This window comes from Leptomonas pyrrhocoris (assembly GCF_001293395.1).
Source record: "Leptomonas pyrrhocoris isolate H10 chromosome Unknown, whole genome shotgun sequence".
NCBI lineage: Eukaryota > Euglenozoa > Kinetoplastea > Trypanosomatida > Trypanosomatidae > Leptomonas > Leptomonas pyrrhocoris.
In genome coordinates, this window is record NW_015438363.1 from 916,934 (window position 1) to 936,661 (window position 19,728).

Consider the following 19,728-nt stretch of genomic DNA (forward strand, 5'->3'; position numbering starts at 1 on the left):
TATATATATATATATATATATATATATATACGTAATTTATGTAAGCACAGAGTGCAGAACGTATGAGAGTGAAGGCAGAGAGAAAGCCTTTTATGTTCGCGTGTGCAGTGGATAGAACCCAACCTGCTTTTTGCGGATCCTATGTTGAACGAAGCACGGAGAAGAAAACAAAGAAAAACCGCAGCTTCGAGAGAGCGTTCTTTTTTAAAATACAAAATAATAATAAAGAACGAAATAATAGTAACAATAACAAACGTCCACACACGGGTTAAAAACAGAAATACGAGAGATAGAGACAACACGAAATGCACACAAACAGAGAGTAAATGATCTGCAGCGAGTTACAACAGAACAGTGAGCGAGAAAGGAAGAACACGAATCGAATCAGCGAGACAACGAAATTCAGAGGGAGGAAAAATAGTGCGAAGAAGAGCAGTCAGCTGGTTCCGCCTTTTCATTTAGATTGAAACGTCGGTACTGCGGGAAAGGGGGCGGGGAGGGGTATAAGCCAAAAAAAAAAAACTTCTTTCCATCCAACGGCGCATGTCTTTTGTTGTTGGTTTTTTTAAAGGACGTTGTGGATTTCTGCGCGGTCAAAGCTGTTCTGTTTCACTGCACTTTTTATGTTGGATTGCGTGACTTATGCGAAGCAACCCCACTACTGATTAGACATCGACAGCGATGTTCAGTTCTGTCACGGCGCCCGTCACACACGCATCCGAGACGACACACAAAATAGAAAAAGAAGTGAGGAAGTTTCTCTTCTCCGTGACCACCAGCCCTCGTCAGAAAGGCGAAGAAAACAAAGCGCACGCACGTCGCCAGCCTCTTTCGGTTGTTTTCATTCCTTTGGGGGTTGCTGCGCCTCATCATGAAAGGGGCGCATGGAAGGATAGGGGCCGCACAGCGGTAGGCGCCGAAAGAGCTGCACGCGGCCCTGCAATTCTGCCTCCATCGGCTCCCAGTGCTTCGCCGCAAAGTGAGCGGCGGACATGTACACCGGCTCCCCAAGTGCATTCGCATCTCCATTCGCATCAGCCGTGGTGGTTGCGGTGCTGCTGCTGCTGCTCCTTCTACTCCCGTTGCTACCATTGATGTCGCCGTCCACGTCTTGGAACGTAATGTAGGAGGAAATCAGCTGCTCTGCAGCTGCACTGTCCAGCGACAGCGGTGAAGTTGAGGGCGACGTATCATCGACAGGGTGAGAAGTAGCCGAAAGGGGTGTGTTGCGCACGTACTCGAGCGTGAATGCGTTGGGGTCGCTCGCACGCTGGTGGTGCGACCCTTTCCTGTGTTTCCCCCCACGTCGAGGTACGAACTCACACGCGTTCGCCGCAGCCTCGCCGCTCACGCCATCTGTGCCGATACGCTGCTGCACCTGCTTCTGATGCTGACGCCAGACAGGCGTTCCCTCCTCCACAATACGCTGCAGTGCCTCGTGAATGAGTTCCGATATTAAGTTGTCGCGTGCGTGAGTCGCGATGACGTTCAGCACCAGCGCATCGGCGGCCAGCTTTGAGAGAACGGAGCGTGGGCGATCCTGTCGATGGAAGTGCTCCAACTCACCGATGCACGCAAGCAGGACGGAGGCTTTGTCGTCACGCGATAGCTTCCACGAAACGGCGGGCGTTGCTGTGTTGCACGTTGCTTCACAACTCCCGGAAGCAACAGCCTCGCTTGACGCAGGTGTCGACTCTTTCTTGGGGTGCGGTGTGGACGGCGTCGCTTCCGAGGAGCTTTCGCACACTTCCTTCGCTAAAGCGTCGCTGTTCTCTCCACACTTGTCGCTCGCAGAGGAGCTGCTGTTGGCGTCATCATCGTTGTGGCCAATGGCACCCGTGCCACTCCCCACCTCGCGAGCGTTCGCCTCGCTCTCCCCTTCCAGCTGTCGCGGATCCTGCAGGGCGGCAGTCATCACCTGCTCCGCGTGCGCACGCACCAGATTCTGCAGAGACAACTCATCAAAGAGGCGCGCCAGCTGTCGGGTGGACATGAGAAACGCGGCCACCGCGTTCAGCTCAACATCAGTGAGAACTGGCGCTAGACGCGCCGTGCGGTCAATCACCTCCCGTCGCATGTAACTCTCCCCCAGCAGAAGTCGCGTGAGAAAGCGGTCAGCGTTCACCTGCAGCACACCGATCGCGGCCTCACCGCTGTGATTGTTGCCTGCCGTGCGCTGCGCCTCGTCAGATGGCGAGACACAGGGCAGCGAGTCCTTCAGAACGTTTTCCTCCACCAAATGAAGCAGTCCGGCGAGGAGGCGGCGGTGTCGCCGCTCCACCTTCTTCATCGTAAGGGCATCCACCTCCTTGAAGTCCAACGCGATGTGCCGCTCCAGGTGCTGCATCAAACTCTCACTACTCTCCGGCATCACAAAGTAATTGCAAATGGCGGTGCGCGCTACGTGCCCGTGCTCAAGGCGGTGATCCTGCCACGACGAAAATGGTGTGTCACACAGCAGGCAAATATTTGGTACATCGGTGGTAGTGGAGGACTGTGCCGTGGAGGGGGGCGCCGTCTTGAAAGCAGACGCCGAGGAAGGAGTCGTCGCAGCCGCGGAAGCAAGGCGACGCAGCGGTGCGAAACATGGGCAGGGACTCATGCACCGGCACGTCTTCATGCGTGCACCGCGCAGCGCTGCTACTGTGTACGGTGCAGCCGCAGTGGTTTGTGTGCGATGGGCCGTCGCGATGCTGCCGGAGCGCTCCGACATGAAGGAGATGGCCGCCGCAACGAGTGGCGTTGCAAATGTGCGACGGACGGCGTTTGACCTGCCCACACAACGGCGCATCTTTGTGCTGTGCGAAATACCTATGTGCCTTTGTACTATTTTGTTAAACAAACATATATAAAGTGCTTTGCACAGCGCCGCTGCAAGGTTGCGCTCGTCCGATGAGGGCAAGAAAGGGGGGCGGGGGCAACAAGGGTCGGCTAAACTGAACAAGCTGGAAAAAGCCAAAGACGAAAAGGAGCAGAAAGAGGAAAGTGGGCGACGATGCGTCTCTTCTGATTTAGCATCAGTTTACATTCAACGATATGAGCCCGCCTCCGGCGCCTATAGCGCGAGAGAACGCACGTTTCGCGCAAAAGAAGGGCATTCTTTGTGTTCAAACCTGTCATGCATCCCGAATACCTGAAATGTCAACTTTGACGCCGGAGACGATTGTGGCCGAGACAAAGCATACACCTACACATATGAGTCACTTGTGGTGTGTCTGGAGTTGTCAACGACAGCAGGTGACTAAAGCAGAAACAGAGGAGGAAGGCGCGTGCCACGACGCAGAAGAAAAAGAATAATTGCCGAAGAGGTTTCAGAAAGAAATAAAAACAAATTTAAAGCAACAGAGAGAGAAGAGAAAGGCCTTTAGAGATGGAGTTGCGCCAAACGTCCTCTCGAAGAAGAAGGGTCCTCATTGCTTGTACGCGCATTTCAAAACTGTACACACTTGTGCCCTGAAAACGGTAAAGATGAATCCGCAGAAGGCACGGACAGACGAAAAGCCTGTCTCTCCTACGAGGAACTTGAGTAAGCGTGCGCTCCCTTCGCAGTCTCCACACTGGTGCTGCAGTGCTCATCGTCACATTTGCCGCACCCCCTTATCGGGCACATTCAAAGTTGAAGGGCACAGCTCAGCTTCATTTTCTGGAGCCTCGTCGTCGTCTTCTGCGTCTGTGTCGTCCTGCAGCAGCCCCTCTAATAAGGAGATGAGAAAAGGTGCCAAATGCACCACCGGTGTCGCGGCGTACGCCTCTCCCAGAAAGCCGGCCAGCCCTGTGTGCGGGCCCAACAAACGCAGGAGGTCCCCTGTCTGCGACTGAAACACCGCCGCCGACTTCGCCGTCTCTTCGGAGAGTCGAGCCGACTGCTTCTGCAACTGTGCGACCTCCGCGAAGAAAACGGCATCTGAGGCGCCCACCGCGTCGTGCGCGTTCGATCCTGCCGCTGCGGTGAGCACAGGAGTCGCTGCGACGTCTTCGCAGCTGCTCTCATGGGGAGAGCAAGAAGAAGGAGAGGGGGCAGACGTGTTCTCGCTTCGTGGATGGTGAGATGCGCAAGCACGAGGTGGAGCAGACGAAGAAGGAAAAAGGTGTTGACGGGACGCCGTCTCGACTTCGGCAGCACGAGCGCACACACGTTGGGCCTCCGAGATCAGGTCCGCCAGCACCGCGTGGGACGCAGCGGCGGAAGGACTGCCCTCTTGCGCCGCACCGGTGGGCGGCATTTTGCGCTCTCCGCGCGGAGACTGCCGAGGTAGCACCGTCTTCGAAGGAAATGCGTTCTCTGTTGGAGCGCGGTGCGTCTCCATCTCACGGACGGCAGCTTTTCGCGTCATTGGCGCCGGCGCTGACGGCTGTTGAATGCCAGACGTCGTGGTTGCTGCATCATGGGCAACGGCGGCGGCTGTCGCAGAAACATGTCCAACCTCCTCATCGTCATCTTTTCCAATCGCCTCTGCAGATGCTCCCTGAAGAGTCGCCTCGCTCTTGTCTTCTTCGTTCTCGTCTAGACCCTGCACATTATCCTCGCCCGCGCTATTGGTGCCCGCCAGAGGAACGCCGTCCCGGCTCTCAACGTTGCAGCGGTTGTGGTCACCGTCTTCGTTCGCTTGACAGACTTCCACGGTCACCGCCTCCGCCACCTTTGACGCCTCTTGCGGCGGCGTGCTGGTGTGTGGAGCTGCGTACTCGGGGGCAGCGGAGGCGGCGGCGAGCGCTGCGGAGAGAGAGAGCTCTGAAAAGAAGGGTCCTTTCGAATTCCGCGGCAACACATTCGGTCCTTGCCCATTGCCTTTATGACTCTCCGCCTGTGCAGCCTCGACTGTGTGTGCCGTAGGAGGTAAGTTAAAGTTGAGTGGCCCTGTGTTCACTGTTGTCTGATTGCACAGAGACGTGGATGGTGTGGCGTTGTGGTTGGAACGGCTCGTAGTCCTCGGCCCTCTTGGTGCGTCTGGCGTTGTATTCGCAGTGCGAGAAGCACTGTCGCTCTCTGTGAACCCGCTGACTTGATGGACCTGCTCCGTCGGGTTTTGCGGGGGTGAAGGTGGCAGGCGCGATTCGGGCCCAGTTTGCGCGCTGTCTTGACCAAACACACGCGTGTGCGTCTCCCTCTTCTCCTTCGCCCCATCATCTCCGCTTCCCTCTCCCCGACTCAGAAAGAAGGAGGCGAAATCAAAGTTGAAGTTGTCCGCCTCGTTGGCCGCGGCCTCTGACGTCGCCGGTGGGAAAAACGAACGGAGCGCATCTTCTGTGTTACTCGCGGCGGCAGGAGCCGCAGGGTCGCTCATGTGAAACAAGAAGCCGAGCCCGCTGTCCTCCTCCGGTGAGGCGCATCTGGCCTTGTCACCTTCGTGAGGTCCGGCAGCTGCGTGTGGGTTGTTGGCCGAAAACCCCACTGAGGTCTCACCGGCTGTCGTGTCTGTGGACCACCCGTGAAGGTTTTCCATGAAACTGTTAAAGGAGAAAGGAAACGGCATGGACGGGGCCGCTGCGGAGTCGGGTGCACCAGCGTCAGAGGAGGCGATAGAGTTCGTCAAATTCATCGGTAACGCTTCCACCTCTGTCTCGGTTGCTTGTGATGAGTTCTTTCGTGGGAGTGTGTATAGGTGTTCGTGTCTGTGTGTGTGTGTGGCCTGCAGATTTGTCTCTTCAGTTGTCAGCTTTGCCGTGGTTCGATTCTCCTCTACAACTTCAGCAATACAACGTCAACCAGAAATGCGGGCTGGGCTTTGCTTCCGTAACGCACAGTTGTCTTTTATTTAGAAAAAAAGAAAGAGAAGAGCGAAAGGGTTGGAAAATAATAATAATAGTACTAAAGAAGAGCGCACATACCGAGCAATGAGGAGCAGCCATGTCAGAACTGGCCGCAAAGATCATGCAAGTAACACATAATGTGCTCCAAGCACATCAAATATGTATAAAGAGAGAGAGAGCTCACCATGCATGCGCGTTTCACGGGCATTCACGTGTGACTTCTACTCATCGTCCGCGTGAAAAGCACGGAGAGATCAGAAAAACACATGAAGGTGAGAAATAAAATTTAAAAACCCCGATACGAGACGTCCTTCCATCCATTTGAGGGCTGATGCGCCGTTGTTCCACATCTGAGGCTTTTTTTTTGGTTGTTGTTTGTTGTTTGAATGAAATGAATAAAGAAAAATCAATCAGAGAAAGTAAAGTCGGCGGAGGGATTAAAGATTCGAACAGGGCGGGAAAAGCCACACCACATGAAAAATGGGGAAAGACACCCGAAATGCGGATGCCTCGCTCTCCACGACATGCAACGCAGTCCCCACATTCGGGGAAAGAAAAGAGAGAGGCATTCTGGCACTTCCTTTATGTTCTTTCCTGTCTAGCCAACGCGCGTGTGTGTGCGTGTGTCTTCACCATGCGCCGAGGCAGCGCCTTACGCCTTCGGGGTCTTGAAGTGGTTCGCGATGCGGCGGTTGACCTCCTTCAGGTAGCGGCAGCGGCCGGTGCCGGTGCGACGGCGCTTGATCGCCTTCACGGACCAGTTGAAGCGACGGCGGCTGGCGCGCGGGTAGGCGCAGGCGGCGCAGCGCTCCCACTGAACGTGGTAAGAGTTGCGGCCACAGCGGCGGCACAGAATGTGCGTGCGCCCGTGGCGCTGACCCATCGACGTGGTACCCTTCGTCATCTTGAGATCTTACAAGAGGAGAATCACCCTTCGAGACTGTTCAAACGTAAAGTTGTTTTGGGGGTTTGGTTTGGTATTGAGGACGAAGACGCGACGGAGCGGGAATGGGAAATGCATGGGAAAACGAAGGCGGGAAGTCGAAGAAAAACGGAGTCGATTTACAAGCAAAGCTGAGCTTTCTCTGAAGAAAGGACTGCGCCAAGAAACAAAAGGCGTTCTTTCTTTCTAAATATTCATGAAGAGTTGCATGCAAAGGCACAGCAATGATGCGCAACACACACACTTGGATCTTCACAGTAGCAGCATATACAACGCCATCTTTGACTTTAAAATTCGCGATCTTTTTTTCTTTTACTTGTTCGTTGTGAAGGTGCAAATCCTTTTTGGATATGTCTTCAAAATAGAAAGCATCGGTGACATCAATAAAGGAATTCAACGCGTTAGATGCATCCCAGAAGAAGCATTCTAAAAAAGACGCCGATTATTTGCATCCTCTACGCCTCCACAGTAACACAGATCCACGGAGACGATTCCTGAATGTCAGTCGAGGCGTGCAGCTCGTCGTTATCCCCATCTGCTTGCTCAACGATTGGATCGCCGTCAGTCGACGGATTGGCCTGCTGTCCCGACTCCAATTGCGCTCCATCCAACTCACTGCACGACTCCGCCGTCGTCCCCTCCGCAGTTCTCATCGAGGAGAGGAAAGAAGCCGCGCTTGATACCGCAGGGTCTTTGGAAAAGGGTATGTGCCACGTAGAGACGGCAGCTCCGCCGTTTTCCGCCTTTACACGTTCTCCCTCTGGAGAAGCAGACGTGGTCGAAGAGGGCGGTGGCGGCAGCACCAAGTCGTGCCGCTGTATGCACCGCGCGTACGGCGCAGGCAGATCCCAGTACAGCTCCGTTCGATTCTCCACCCGGCCGCAGCGGAAGCCGATGCGGTGCCGATCTCGCCACCGCGTAAATGCACGTGGACTCAACAGTCGAAAGTGATGATCGCGCATTTTGTCGTTGGTGCACACCAACGTGCGATGCGACGTTGACGCAGCCGTGGCAGCACGTTGCCGACCCTCGCCCCTTCTATCGGTTGGATCCGTCATTAACAGCGCGCCGTACAACCAGCACAAGTCGTCATTCAGTCCGGTCGGGGTGCAGTACAGCCACCCCAGCGAGCGCCAGTGCTGCACAATGACAGCAGCCTGCGGTGTCATGAAACGCGGCTCCACGTGGCGCTCATGCAGCATCACGAGAGGCCGCCGCAGACCGTATTTCTCCACCGCCAGCTTCACCGCGCTGTCAATAAGATCAAAGTTCACCCCGACATCCACTCCTTTGGCGGAGGCCTTGCACTGCTCGTTGAAGTTCAAGTCTTGCGCCGTGATTTGACCTTCCGCGACGCCGCGGTGCAGCAGCAGCTGCTTCTTCGCCAGGTCATACCAGCTGGATAGCCCGTAGTAGCCGAGATTGGCGCCGTCGATGAACACGTCGACACGATCGCCGCTGTCATAGCGGGCGTGGATGTACCGCTTCCAGTGCTCAAAGCCCAGCAGCGCGCGACGGCTGCGGCACGCCTGCGGAATCACGAGATCCTTCAGTTCGCTGAGAAGATGGTTTCGGCAGGCCGCCGTGAAGGCGTAGCCCGACAACTCCGTGTGGCACACGGGGCAGACACCGCAAGCTTGAATGAGTGGCTGGCTTGAGGCCGCACAGCTGCTGCTGTTTTTGTCGCTGCCACCGTCTTTCAAGCACACCTCCGCGCTGTTCAGCAATGCCTTGCTCGTACTCTGTAGAGCTGTTCGCTCTTGCTGCTCCATCCGCGCCACGGTCGCCACGTGATACCGAGGCACACGAGTGGTTTTCGCTCCCCCAATCCTGCTGTTCGCGCTATTCGCGTTCGCCACCCACGGCTCCACAACGTCTGCCAAAAAAGCCGCACTCACCCCCGGTACATGCTCCTTCATTTCCTCCAGCATGAAGAAGAGGGTAGAGATGGGTTCGCAAAGCTGCACACACACAGTGCCGAGCGCCACGTAGTCAGGCTCCGTCAGCTCAATCTTGTGCTGGAGCGCCTTCTCATACACGGCAAAAGCCAGACGGCGGTCCTGTAGTTTGAAACAACAGTAGCGAAGAAAAACAGAAGCACTACGCAGGCGTAGCATTCCGTGTTGCTCCAGATACGCGAACATATGTGTCGCCCCATCGCGATCGCCGGCAGCGCATTGAAGGCGGAGAACAGCGAAGAGAACGTGTTCGGACCTAAGCCAGTCGTTGGATATGACGGTGGTGTGCCGACGCACCTCCGAGACGAGAGAAAGACCGTCCGCTGCGTTGTTCGCCGCATCGCAGGCGTAGAGAGCCGCAGCGAAGGCTTTGCTGGAGAAAATGGCACGCTGCTCGGTGCGGGAAGAGGACGCTGAGACAGAGTTCGTGTCTGTTGCTGGTGCGCCTCCTTGTGGCGGTGGCGCCGGAGGCCACTCTCCCCACAACGCGCTCTTCACCACTCGCACGGCTTCGTGTGCGTTGCGCTGCCCGACGAGCGTGTTAACTTTCCGCAGGAGTTCCTCCTCGGGCGATTTCGTCCCTTTTGTGCTGTTCTTCCTCTGCAGGCTTCCCTTGTTGCATTGTGGGCTGGCAGCTTTGGGTGTTAGCGGGGAGGCTTTACTCCTCACGGCGACGTTGTGGTGTACAGGCCGGGCAGGGCACACGATCCGCTGTGCCTCTACCCGCATGAAGTCGCCGCGCGCGAATCGGCGCAGTTGTACACCGCAGCAATGACGCCCAATCGTGAGCATCGATCGAAGTCGCTGCATCTATTTTTCTTTATATGTGATGAGGATGATGAATGAAGAGATCGCCGCACACGACGGGTGGGACGGTGCGCTAGTGTAAACACACAGATGTATCCTTCGGCACCCCCGTGCCTGTCGAGCCGAACAGAACAGCCACACACGCGAACACATAATCAAAAAAAAAGGAAAGGAAAGGAAAGGAGTGAAAGAAAGGTGCCATCAAAGTACAAAGAGTGAGATGGGCAGCCAAGGCCCACAGTGACGCGCCTTTTTCCATCTCCTTCTTTCAAGTGGCGCTGAGTAGGCATCGCACGACACGGATGTATTACTTTAAAAAAAAAAAAGGGAGTTCATTCGGCGAAGAGTACAACGCAGTTCGCCGATTTAATCGCTCCGTGGCGGGGCCTCTCATAGCAAGCTGCGGAGCTGTCGGCTATCATCCGTATGTATAGGTTCTTTATTTTTTTAGTTTCGTTTGCTTTCTGAGACGCAAGAAAGTGGAAGCAGCACCCTGAAGTCAGCAGCCACCACTGCCTGGCATGTTGCCTTCTTTTGTATATTCTGCTCTGTTGTTGTTGCTTTTGGGGGGGTGCAAATGGTGGCAAAAGAAGAACCAATAAGGAAAGAAAATGAGAGAGTGATACAAGTACACAGCGTATAGGCGCGAACTCATAACCATGATGGAGAGAAAGAAAGATAAAAAATACCGTCCAACAACCAACCACTCTGCACACTTGTTTCTTTTTGTTGTTGATGTCTAGTATTACTCGTCCGGCTTGCCCAGTGCTGATGTACACACGCGCACACACGCACACAGGCAGTGTCGCTTGGAAGACAACGCGAATACATAATAATAATAATACAAAGCGTAATATGAGAAGAAAGAAAAAGGTTGAACAGAGATGCACGTGCGAGCCTAAATTTAAAAAAAGTAAAAACCGCCGGCACACTTCCTTGTCGTAGCTTTTTCTCACATGGTTGGAGTTCCAGTTTGGCTCTCCGCCGCTGCCTGCGAGGAAGGATCCTTGCCTGCCGATGACTCATCCGACTTCTTTGCCTTTGCAAAGCGCTCGTCTTTGCGCGTAGGGGGCCACAGCACTCGCGGAAATAGGTTCAGCTTGTGATAACGCAAAATGTGCCACTGAATGATCATGACGAGCCACACGAGAAACGCGGAGAAGTAGGCACCCCACGACAGGTAGCCGAACACAAAGGTGCCGCGGAAGAAGTAGTGCCGGTAGACCGCGCACTCCGTCCGTTGCAGTTGCTCCGAGCAGACGCACAGCGCCACCTGCACCGCAACGAGGGCGATGGAAGTGAAGCTAATGCGCACCGCCATGGCATCTGTCAGTGTGATGACAAGGAAGAGAACGAGCATGTAAAACACACTGAACGAGGAGAGCACCAGCACAACGTTCAAGTACGCGTTGCACACCGCCGGATTGGGTCGGTTGACGGTGTTCGCCGCGATGAGGAAGACGTTTGTTTCTAGCAAAAAAGCGGTGAGGTAGTACAGGGCGTGCGCCGCGGCGTTGTGCCACTCCAGCAGGTGCGAGACGCGCGGCCTGTTGAAGCACGCAAAGCCGAACCCGTCAATGGAGTCGTGTGCGAAGAGGAAACCGACGTAGCCGGCAATCGCGACGCTCCATTGCGCGATCACCGCCACCATCAGCATCGTGTAGGCCCAGCGATGGCGGTACTGGGCGTCGATGCTCACCTCGATGTTGTTGAAGTAGGACTGCGTGATGAGCTGAGGAAAGGCAAACCAGACCGCGTAAAAAGCGCCAGAGAGACGGCTGCAGGCGACGATGTTGTGGCCGACAATCATGCGCTTCTTCTTCACTGCCATGCTGTACCTGGCAAGGCACATAATGTCAAAAAGGGGAATGACCGGCATCACCGCCACGTACGGCGATGGAACGAAGACTTGGTCGGAGTCATTCGCCGGCGGCTCGTACCGCTGCTCATCCTGTCGACTGCGCACGGCGTAGATAATAAAAATGAGGTACAGCGCCCACCCACCGCCGAAGACAATCAGCGTGTAGAAGCCGTAGCTCTGCAGGTTGTTGTCGTCCATCTTCATCCACACCGTCAGCACCACCGCCACCGTGACGGTGCAGAAAACGACGGAGAGAAATTGAATCACCATAAAGGCCAGATTAAAGGCGTGCATCCCATGCGACTCGTAAACAAGAATCGAGTGAAACGGTTCATCCGGCAGTACGTGCTGGTGGTCAAACATGAGCTTGACGTACTCAAAGCCGCTGCGCTTCAACAGAGAATACTGCCCGTGCGAAAGCCGCACAAACGGCATCGTGAAGAAGGAGCTGAGGTACTCGTAGATGCCGGGGCTGAGCTCCCCTTCCGTGACAGGGATCAGCTCGTCCACCGTGTCCTGCACGTTGCGCTGCACCTCCGCATCCTGTACCTCCAGCGTGCCGGAGTCGACGATCATGCGGACCAAAAATGGGTTGTGCTCCGCCGCTGCGATCTCGAACCCGCGCACCGGCATCTCGGCCGACCGGGACGCCAGCGCCGCCGCCACCAGGTGACCGAACGGCTCCGTCGGGTTGGTGAGGTAGCCCCGCAGGGCGGAAAGGAGGTCCACGACGTAGGCGTGCGGCTCTTCCTCGGCGTCGTCCACATCGGACCCCGAGACGTCACCGACGTTGTTGAAGGAATCGTTCGCCGCATCGTGGGACTCCACTCGCACCTCGGGGGCCTGGATGGAGGGGTCGTTCCACAGAAAAGGCTCCTGCGCCGGGTCGATCACGACGACGTCGAGCGGGATCGCGTCGCTGTCGTGCTGGGAAGCAATACTAAACGGCTCAAACGAGGAGCGGTGGGTGCCGCCGCCGCCACCGCCGTGGGCCGGCGACACGGGTGGGCGCGAAGGCGGTGCGCGGCTGTCCGGATTAAACGCCCCGTCAAACCCCGAAGAGACGGAGACGGTGCGGCTGTGGCGGCCACCACCCTCGCTCAGGCTGTTGCTGCTCGCATGCCGCGACAGGGAGCGGAAAGACTGCGACGCACGACGACTGCGGGCTTGCGCGGCGGCCGTGCGAGCGTGGGTCGTGACAAGGTTCACCGCCCCCGGGTTCACCAACCTCTCCAAATACGAATTCACCTGATCGCCTTTGCTCGCCACGTAGCGCTGCGCCGCGGCCCACCAGCCGTTGTCGTCCGCCGTGTGTGTCATCGTCACCGTGGCAGGCGTCAGTAGTCGCGGCGGCAAACTGACCTGGCTGGAACTGAGTGGTGCCTGCAGCTCGGACTGAGAGATGGGCGAGCCAACGCAGGAGCTGCCGTTGCGACGGCTGACGTGGCTGCTGCCGGATTTACTGCCGGCGGCTAAGTAGCTCGTAGGAGGCCGCAGGGGGGGCAGACAGGGACGTGCGCGCGGTGCGTCACCCTTCGTGGTGGTGCCTGCAGCGGCTGCCGCCTCGCCGCCGGGGGCCCATCGTACTCCCACGCCGCCGAAGCCGCGCGTCGTGGGCACCATCGGCGAGGACAGCGCTCGCCGCCGCGTATTCGGCGTTGCCGCAGCGGAGTTTGGTGTGGCGTAGGACGTGCAGGTCGAGGTGCTGGTGCTTGGCGCCTTCGTTGCCGCATCCTTCCTCGGTGTGGAGCAGGCAGGCAGTGCGCTCAACAAGCCACGGAGAGTGTTGTCGCTTCCATCACCGTGGTGATGGTCGAGAGTACCTATTGGTTCGTTTGCCTGGGTGAGGTTGTGCGGCGTTGATTGTACCTCTTGATGCGACGGGAAGGTCACGCCGGCAGTGACCGCCTTCTCCGACGCAGAGGACGCGGAGAGGGTGGAGGGAGACAACATGGAGAGGCCGGGCGGCCGCTGGCTGACAGGTCGCTGCGCCCCGCGCGCTGTCGTCGGGCTCGGGGTAACGCTGATCGACACCCCCGTTGGCGGCCGCGTCATGGGCGACGCGAAGGCATCGGAGTCGAGCGGGGTAATGCGGGTTTCGTTGTCCCCCGCCGGCGTCCTGGGCTGCAACGACGCGGTGGAGTGCACGTTGGAATCTAACTCATCCACGTCGAGGTTGCAGCGAGAGATTTGTGCGGTCGGGCACTCGGAACTGCTGTGGAAAGGAGACACATTCGTTGTCGACATTTTTTTTATCTACTTCTTTTCTCTTATTGTAGTTCAAAATAAAAATTTCTTTTGGCGTATGAAAGGGGGAAAAATACCGCCACTGAAGATTGACCTTGTGTTGTGCTTGAGCGTCACATATACTCGTCTATTAGCAGGTATTCTGAAAACCGAAAACTCACGGATTAAGAGATTTCGATAAACGTAGATATAGATATAGAAATATAAATATACAGGAAGTTGAGAACTAATGGAAATGCAGGGAAGCAACCGCGAAAAAAACAAGCCTTCCACTTACTATTTCCTGGGTAGTTGTGTTTCTTGAATTGCCTGCCGTTCAACGATGCTTGTGCCTCCTCGTACGTCAAAGAGCTAGAGTAGTTCTTACTCAAAACAGAAAAAAAACACCTGCGAAGATAGTTGCGGCGGGGAAGTGAAAAATGTCACAGACAGCAAAAATACCTCAAGGAGAGAAAAATACTGTTAAAAAAAAAAAGGGAGGGCCGAGACGACTACCACTCTTCGAAGCCCATTTGCTACGGCGCGGCTAATGGAGTTGAGTTGTGCGGAGTTGGTGGAGAGGGACGAAAGGCACAAAAAATTGAGAAAGAGAGAAAGGAAAGAAAGGGAAAGAAAAAGTTGGGAAGAGCAACTTTACGGGCCAAAACGCGCTGCATCGCCGTATCAGCTTTGCCGAGAACCCTCTCTTTGCTTTGCAATAGACATCATTGCACTGTAGCACTCATCCAGTACGAGGGGACTCTTGCGACGCAGCTCAGCGGAGAGGAAAGACAGAACTGTTGCCGTTGGCAAGAAGAAGAAAAGCGAAAGAAATGCTGAGGTACGCACGCAAAAGACTCGCGTATATAAAAAAGAAGGAGAGACGCTGCATCTATTTCGTTTTGTGGGTGTATGTGCGCCTTAACTACTTTTTGATCTGCTGAGTGTACGCCCGTAAAAGAAGGCGTGTCCGCGTCGTTCAACGTATGTGTCTTCTCCGCATTAAAAGACATCGGCGCTCCGTTAACCAGCGCTGTGCACGTAGGTGTGCGTGAGAGAAAAATACACACAAAATCATAAGCTTCTTTAAACCCTGGAGAGCAAAGAAGCGTAGCATAGAACTGTAAAGAGACTACTATTGTGGGGAAGCCGAAATAATATATATTTTTACTCCGCAGACGGAAGAACAAAAAAAAGATGAAGCACCTGCGTACATTAAGAGAGAATTCAACTTGCTCGGTTATGCGGAACAAGGAAAAATACAAAAAAAATGACGTGCTTCCTCGTGCTTTGCCGTGGAAAACCGGAAAATGTCTTTTGACGCGAAGCTCGGCCTATTCCCATAAACGCAGCCATCAAGAACGGCTGCCATACCCACAGCCTTTCTTTAACTTCGTCCGCTTCCCCGTACACAGCAAGAGAGAAGATATGCCCACTGACGTGCGGCGGCACTAAAAGCCATGCCCTCACGTATTCGCAAAAACGGCCTCCAAAATAAATAAAAAAATAAAAACGATGAGACACAGGGACCACGTCACACAACGATCATACTAACAGAAAAAAAAAAACGGAAGCGTTCGAAGAGATGGAGAAGGTCTGACGCCCCGAAGCAAAGTGGAGGCTTTCACTTTTCTTTTATTTCCTTTTGTTTTGTGCTAAGGCGCCTCATTTGATTATTTTTTTCCGTCCATCAAGATTCGTTGATGCAGCAAGACACTTCTCCCGCAAATTATTGGACGCACGACAACAACAAAAATAAAAGCTTGAAGGTGACAAAAACAAAAAGAAAGGCGCTTTTTAAGTGTCCAGGAAAGGAAGAAAGCGTCGCCGCTTGACTCACGAAAGGGAAAAGAAACCAAAGGAGAAAGAAAAATGGCCCACGCTGCATTTCACATCATCCCGCCTCATCGTCGCTTTGCCTTTTCCCTACTTCCCACCACCACCGCCTCCTCCGTCTTTGTCTATGTTTTCTTTTTCTTTTTGGCGTGCTCCTTTCTTTACCATTTTATTCTTACACCTTCACGAAAAGCGAAGACAGCGAGGCCTCCTTGTGAAGGCTGTGCACCGCCTGCGCCAGCAACGGCGCCGTTGTCAGCACCGTCAGCTTATCGCACTTCGCGGACGTCGCCTTCTGATCGATGGAGTCCGACACCACCAGCTCCACTAGCGCCGTGCACGCATTAATGCGCTCGCAGGCGGGGTCGGTCAAGATGCCGTGACTGGCACACGCAATCACGCGCGTCGCACCCATCTCCTTCAACAGGTCGCACGCCTTGCACAGCGTACCGGCGGTGTCGACCATATCGTCGATGATGACGCAGGTGTAACCCTGTACGTTACCGACCGTCTGCATCGAGTCCACTTTACCCGCCTCCTTGCGACGCTTCAAGATGGTGACAATGTGACTGGCACCGATGCGATCCGCCAGCACGTTCGCCCGCTCCACACCACCGGCGTCGGGGGAGACCACGACCGTCTCGTTCTTGTCGAACCACGGCTGACGCATCAGGTACGTGGCGAACTCAGGAAACATCAGCAAATTGTCGACGGGGATGTTGCGGAAGAAGCCTTGGATCTGGCCGCAGTGTAGATCCATCGTGACGACGCGGTCCACGCCCATGCACTGCAGCAGCTGCGCCACCGCCGACGCAGAGATCGGCACACGCGGCTCACTCTTGCGGTCTTGACGACTGTAGGCGTAATACGGCACAATAGCGGTAATGCGCTTCGCCGATGACAGCTTCAGCGTGTGCACGAGCAGCAGCAGCTCCATCATGGCCGTGTTTACGTCGGTGTTCTCACTACCAGAGGTGGGTTGGATGATGAAGCAGTCATCGCCGCGGACGTTGTCCACAACCTTGATGTTCAGCTCGCCATTGGCGAAGCGCTTGATATCCGTTTGGCACTTCTCTACGTTGAGGCACTTGGCGACGTTGTCGGTCAGATCAGGGTTGGCGGTGCCGGAGATGAGTCGAATGCGGAAGCTGGTTTCTACAGCGGGGCGAATGTGCTGACGATAGAAGAAAGTCTCACCAGCGGCAACCTGCTGAGCTTTGTGTGGCTGCGGCTGCGGAGAGTCGCCTGACATCGAAATTGAAGTACTTGGCTGAGTGTGCTGTCTGCTTTGTGACCTTTACTACGTACGCCGGATAAATACAGGTGATATTAACGCTTCCTGGATTAACGCCACTAATAAATTACGTTAGTATATAAGTATATAGGAATAGCTTTTGACTGCTGTTGTTGTATATATTATCCCACGAAGCTGAGCAGTTCAAGAGAGCTTTCTCTGTTTCTAAGTTACCTATTGGAAGCAATTAGTCGATGAAATAGCGCTGAATCAGAAAATCAGTCGAAGCGGACTCGTCAAATACCTTACACGGCACGTGTTTAAATGTGGAGGCGCAAAGAAAGGAAAAATGGAAACGGGAAAGAAAAAAAAACTGGATAGGTCGACAACGAAGAAACGAGGGCTTTCCCATAAAAAAAGGGAGCAGATCGAGAAAGCCGCCGATGCTGTGCTGTGTGCCACTCGGGGGGTCGACGGGCCGATCCGGAGTGAACGCGTGCAAAAGGCACAGATTCGCGGTGTACACCGCCACACGATCTCAGGAGCCACGGCGGGGGCGGAAAAGGGGAAAAAAAAATAATAAACTAGCTTTGAGTGTGAGTGTATAAAGACCGACAAGGCATTGAAAAAAAGCGTAAAGAGAGAAAACGGATCGGGAAAGACGCACCCGTTGCGACGCAAGCAAACTCCGCTCAGTCACGAATCTACAGTTGGGCATTCTTATCTACAAAGAAGAAAAAAAGAAAATCTAAAAGAGAAATCTACAATTCATAAATCCTTACAGCAGTTCTACAACGCATCAGACTACTCAATAGGCTTTTCTATCTTGATTAGCGCGAGGCAGGGAACCCGCGCTGCGCTTCCGGGTTCCTTTTGGCCTCTCCCCCTCCCTCACACACACACACTCACTGGTAGAGTGCGCGAAATGCAAGCCTACGTTTTAATGTATAGTGCGGATCTCGCGCCCATTTCTGGTACTTCATGCGCGGCGTATTGAGGGAGGGGTGTTGCTTCAACCCCACGGCATCGGCACGCGCACCTTGGAGAGCAACCACACCCGTCACGGCGTGCGTCGCGTGGCGCGCACACGACCGCGTGTCCGTCCCACTGTGCAGGCGTGCGCTGAAAGTACGGAGGGAGCACGCATTGCCTGCATTGGTGGAACGGCACAGCGCCGTGTACGCAGCGGCCGTTGCTGTTGCTGCCCGGGGAAGCGTTGGACGCCTTGCTTTTCTCCACAAGGGATGGTCCGACCGGCGGCGTGGGTTGTGCCATGTTTGCGGTGGTTTGATCGGCGTCATTTATAGGAGAGCGTTCAGCTTGGCAAGACCGGCGCCGCCAGCATGCTGCGCAGTGACAACGATCAATGCGGTGCTTCGCGTCATAGTACTGACAGAACGCACAGTCTTTTCGCTGATAAGCCGAGGGCATTCGCGCTCATGTATCTGTTGGATGCCTAGAGAATTTGGAGTCATTATCGAGAAGCAAGAGGATGCAGCAGAAGAATAATTTGAAGAAAAAAAAGAAAGAAAAGATGTGCGGAGCAATTGCTCTGAGTAAGGTTACAGCAGCATTCCAGTGTTCGGGTCCGTCTTGACCTCAGGTGGCGTCACCGAAGTCGCACATGCTTGTGCACACAGCTCGCACGGAACATCTTTGCAGGGGAGTGCTGGTGGCTGCTACATCGAAGCCCGGAAGCCGCACTTCTTTTTATCAAAAAGGTCATAGGCATGTTTCGTTCCATAGAACTTTCCGTTTGGTTCGTTACTGTTATCGGCAGGCGTCCCATCAAACGACGACGTCTCTGCCCCCGCACCTCACGATAACCTCCCCACCATCGAACTTAAACACACCAAGAGGAAAAGTGCGACTGAACGACTTCCACGGGCTCGGAAAAAAGTTCGCTCGCCAGTTTAATTTGTGATGTTGATCCCTTATTCTGTCCTGATTTATTTGCGCTTCCGTGATGCCTTGCTCGACGAGGCCGCCGCCGATGAGCCGCCGGTAGAAAGAAACTTCTCCGAGTCCTTCTCGCCTTGCGTCCAGATCGATTTGGCCCAGTCCGGAAGCATCCCCGACTCAGCCCACGGACGCTGCAGCTCGCCCTCCGCCTTCTCACCCTTCACGTAGATGCGGAACAGCTCCGACTGGTAGAGTGCCTTCGGGTTGTTCAGACTCTGGAGCAGGAGAGGAAAAGGGATGCCATAGCGGGACGCAAGAAAGGCGCTGATCGCAGCCGACATGCCCGTCTTGGTCACCAGCAAGTCGCGCAGCTTCCCCAGATCGTACTCCCAGTGCTGCTGAATGCTCTCCTCGTTCGTGTACGCGTCCTTGACCCGGATGAGGGTCTTGTCGCCCGTCTGCCAGATCCGGATGAAAATGTAAACGCCCACGAAGACAATGACGATGTGAACGGCGCAGAAGATGTAGAAGATGCGCTTCTGGACCTCCGGGTCCGTGCTGTCGATGCTCCAGCTCACCAGCAGAATGGTGAGAGGAACTAAAATATTCATTCTTCCGGGCGCAGATACACCTCTACGGGGTGAAATGTATAGCTTATTCTTTCTTTTTTTTTAAGAGGTGATATGTCAGAGTGATGTAACGAGGTTTAAAACGTTAGCGGAGACGTCCGTTAGCGAGGGACGGCGGTTTAGACACGTGCGCGATTGGCTGAAAAAAAAAAACAGAAGAGAGTAAGGGAGACAGAGAGAGAATGAAGTGGGTTGAAAAGAGAGAAAAGGTTGGGACGATACACTGTGTGTGGTTGTTTGGGGGTTGTGTTTCAGAATAGTGCCGGGAATCCGAGCAAGCCGCGGTGCAAAACCACAGCGTGACTTTTACTTTTTGCTTTGTGGAAGTGTTGTTAGTGCAACCGCCTGCTCTAAAGCGCGGCTTTCAGAAGCGGCGACAACGCACTTCCATTAACCTTTTTGCAGTTCCTTTTGTGATGTACTTCTCTTATTCTGTATTCAACAAACTTGGTTTTTACGTTAGAGGAAAAGAAATGCACTCGACAGCGTTTATTCGACAAAGCAATAATTAGGCACCCACTTTGAGATCCACCGCACGAAGAAAAGCAAAAAAAAAAAAGGAAAAGGCTACAGCGACCTGC

The 19,728-nt window shown here is 54.6% G+C and overlaps 8 protein-coding genes across 11 annotated transcripts; all 8 read right to left on the reverse strand.

The window, feature by feature from the left end:
- Positions 1–841: 841 nt before the first annotated feature.
- ABB37_04473 (putative mitochondrial RNA editing complex protein MP46,mitochondrial) lies at positions 842–2,946 on the reverse strand (the record flags this gene model as incomplete). Its single annotated transcript, XM_015802161.1, has 1 exon — positions 842–2,946. The coding sequence occupies exon 1, from the start codon at positions 2,789–2,791 to the stop codon at positions 842–844; it is 1,950 nt and encodes a 649-aa protein (XP_015659562.1). The 5' UTR covers positions 2,792–2,946.
- A 632-nt stretch (positions 2,947–3,578) lies between these two features.
- ABB37_04474 (hypothetical protein) lies at positions 3,579–5,750 on the reverse strand (the record flags this gene model as incomplete). Its single annotated transcript, XM_015802162.1, has 1 exon — positions 3,579–5,750. Exon 1 carries the CDS (start codon positions 5,538–5,540, stop codon positions 3,579–3,581), a length of 1,962 nt encoding a protein of 653 aa, XP_015659563.1. The 5' UTR covers positions 5,541–5,750.
- Positions 5,751–6,403: 653 nt separating this feature from the next.
- On the reverse strand, positions 6,404–6,692 carry ABB37_04475 (60s ribosomal protein L37; the record flags this gene model as incomplete). 2 transcript variants are annotated; one of them, XM_015802164.1, is made up of 1 exon in its annotated part: positions 6,404–6,692. In XM_015802164.1, exon 1 carries the CDS (start codon positions 6,653–6,655, stop codon positions 6,404–6,406), a length of 252 nt encoding a protein of 83 aa, XP_015659565.1. In that variant the 5' UTR covers positions 6,656–6,692. The 2 variants fall into 2 exon arrangements, with proteins under 2 accessions (XP_015659565.1, XP_015659564.1); XM_015802163.1 differs by having other exon boundaries at positions 6,404–6,684.
- A 457-nt stretch (positions 6,693–7,149) lies between these two features.
- Positions 7,150–9,574, reverse strand: ABB37_04476 (putative mitochondrial hypothetical protein; the record flags this gene model as incomplete). The annotated part of the gene is made up of 1 exon (XM_015802165.1): positions 7,150–9,574. Exon 1 carries the CDS (start codon positions 8,809–8,811, stop codon positions 7,150–7,152), a length of 1,662 nt encoding a protein of 553 aa, XP_015659566.1. The 5' UTR covers positions 8,812–9,574.
- Positions 9,575–10,411: 837 nt separating this feature from the next.
- On the reverse strand, positions 10,412–14,094 carry ABB37_04477 (hypothetical protein; the record flags this gene model as incomplete). Its single annotated transcript, XM_015802166.1, has 1 exon — positions 10,412–14,094. The coding sequence occupies exon 1, from the start codon at positions 13,565–13,567 to the stop codon at positions 10,412–10,414; it is 3,156 nt and encodes a 1,051-aa protein (XP_015659567.1). The 5' UTR covers positions 13,568–14,094.
- Positions 14,095–15,557: 1,463 nt separating this feature from the next.
- ABB37_04478 (putative phosphoribosylpyrophosphate synthetase putativephosphoribosyl transferase) lies at positions 15,558–16,921 on the reverse strand (the record flags this gene model as incomplete). 2 transcript variants are annotated; one of them, XM_015802168.1, is made up of 1 exon in its annotated part: positions 15,558–16,921. In XM_015802168.1, the coding sequence occupies exon 1, from the start codon at positions 16,632–16,634 to the stop codon at positions 15,558–15,560; it is 1,077 nt and encodes a 358-aa protein (XP_015659569.1). In that variant the 5' UTR covers positions 16,635–16,921. The 2 variants fall into 2 exon arrangements, with proteins under 2 accessions (XP_015659569.1, XP_015659568.1); XM_015802167.1 differs by having other exon boundaries at positions 15,558–16,882.
- A 628-nt stretch (positions 16,922–17,549) lies between these two features.
- ABB37_04479 (hypothetical protein) lies at positions 17,550–18,073 on the reverse strand (the record flags this gene model as incomplete). The annotated part of the gene is made up of 1 exon (XM_015802169.1): positions 17,550–18,073. The coding sequence occupies exon 1, from the start codon at positions 18,045–18,047 to the stop codon at positions 17,550–17,552; it is 498 nt and encodes a 165-aa protein (XP_015659570.1). The 5' UTR covers positions 18,048–18,073.
- A 492-nt stretch (positions 18,074–18,565) lies between these two features.
- ABB37_04480 (hypothetical protein) lies at positions 18,566–19,287 on the reverse strand (the record flags this gene model as incomplete). Of its 2 annotated transcripts, none has more annotated exons than XM_015802171.1 (1): positions 18,566–19,287. In XM_015802171.1, exon 1 carries the CDS (start codon positions 19,127–19,129, stop codon positions 18,566–18,568), a length of 564 nt encoding a protein of 187 aa, XP_015659572.1. In that variant the 5' UTR covers positions 19,130–19,287. The 2 variants fall into 2 exon arrangements, with proteins under 2 accessions (XP_015659572.1, XP_015659571.1); XM_015802170.1 differs by having other exon boundaries at positions 18,566–19,182.
- Between the last annotated feature and the right edge of the window lie 441 nt (positions 19,288–19,728).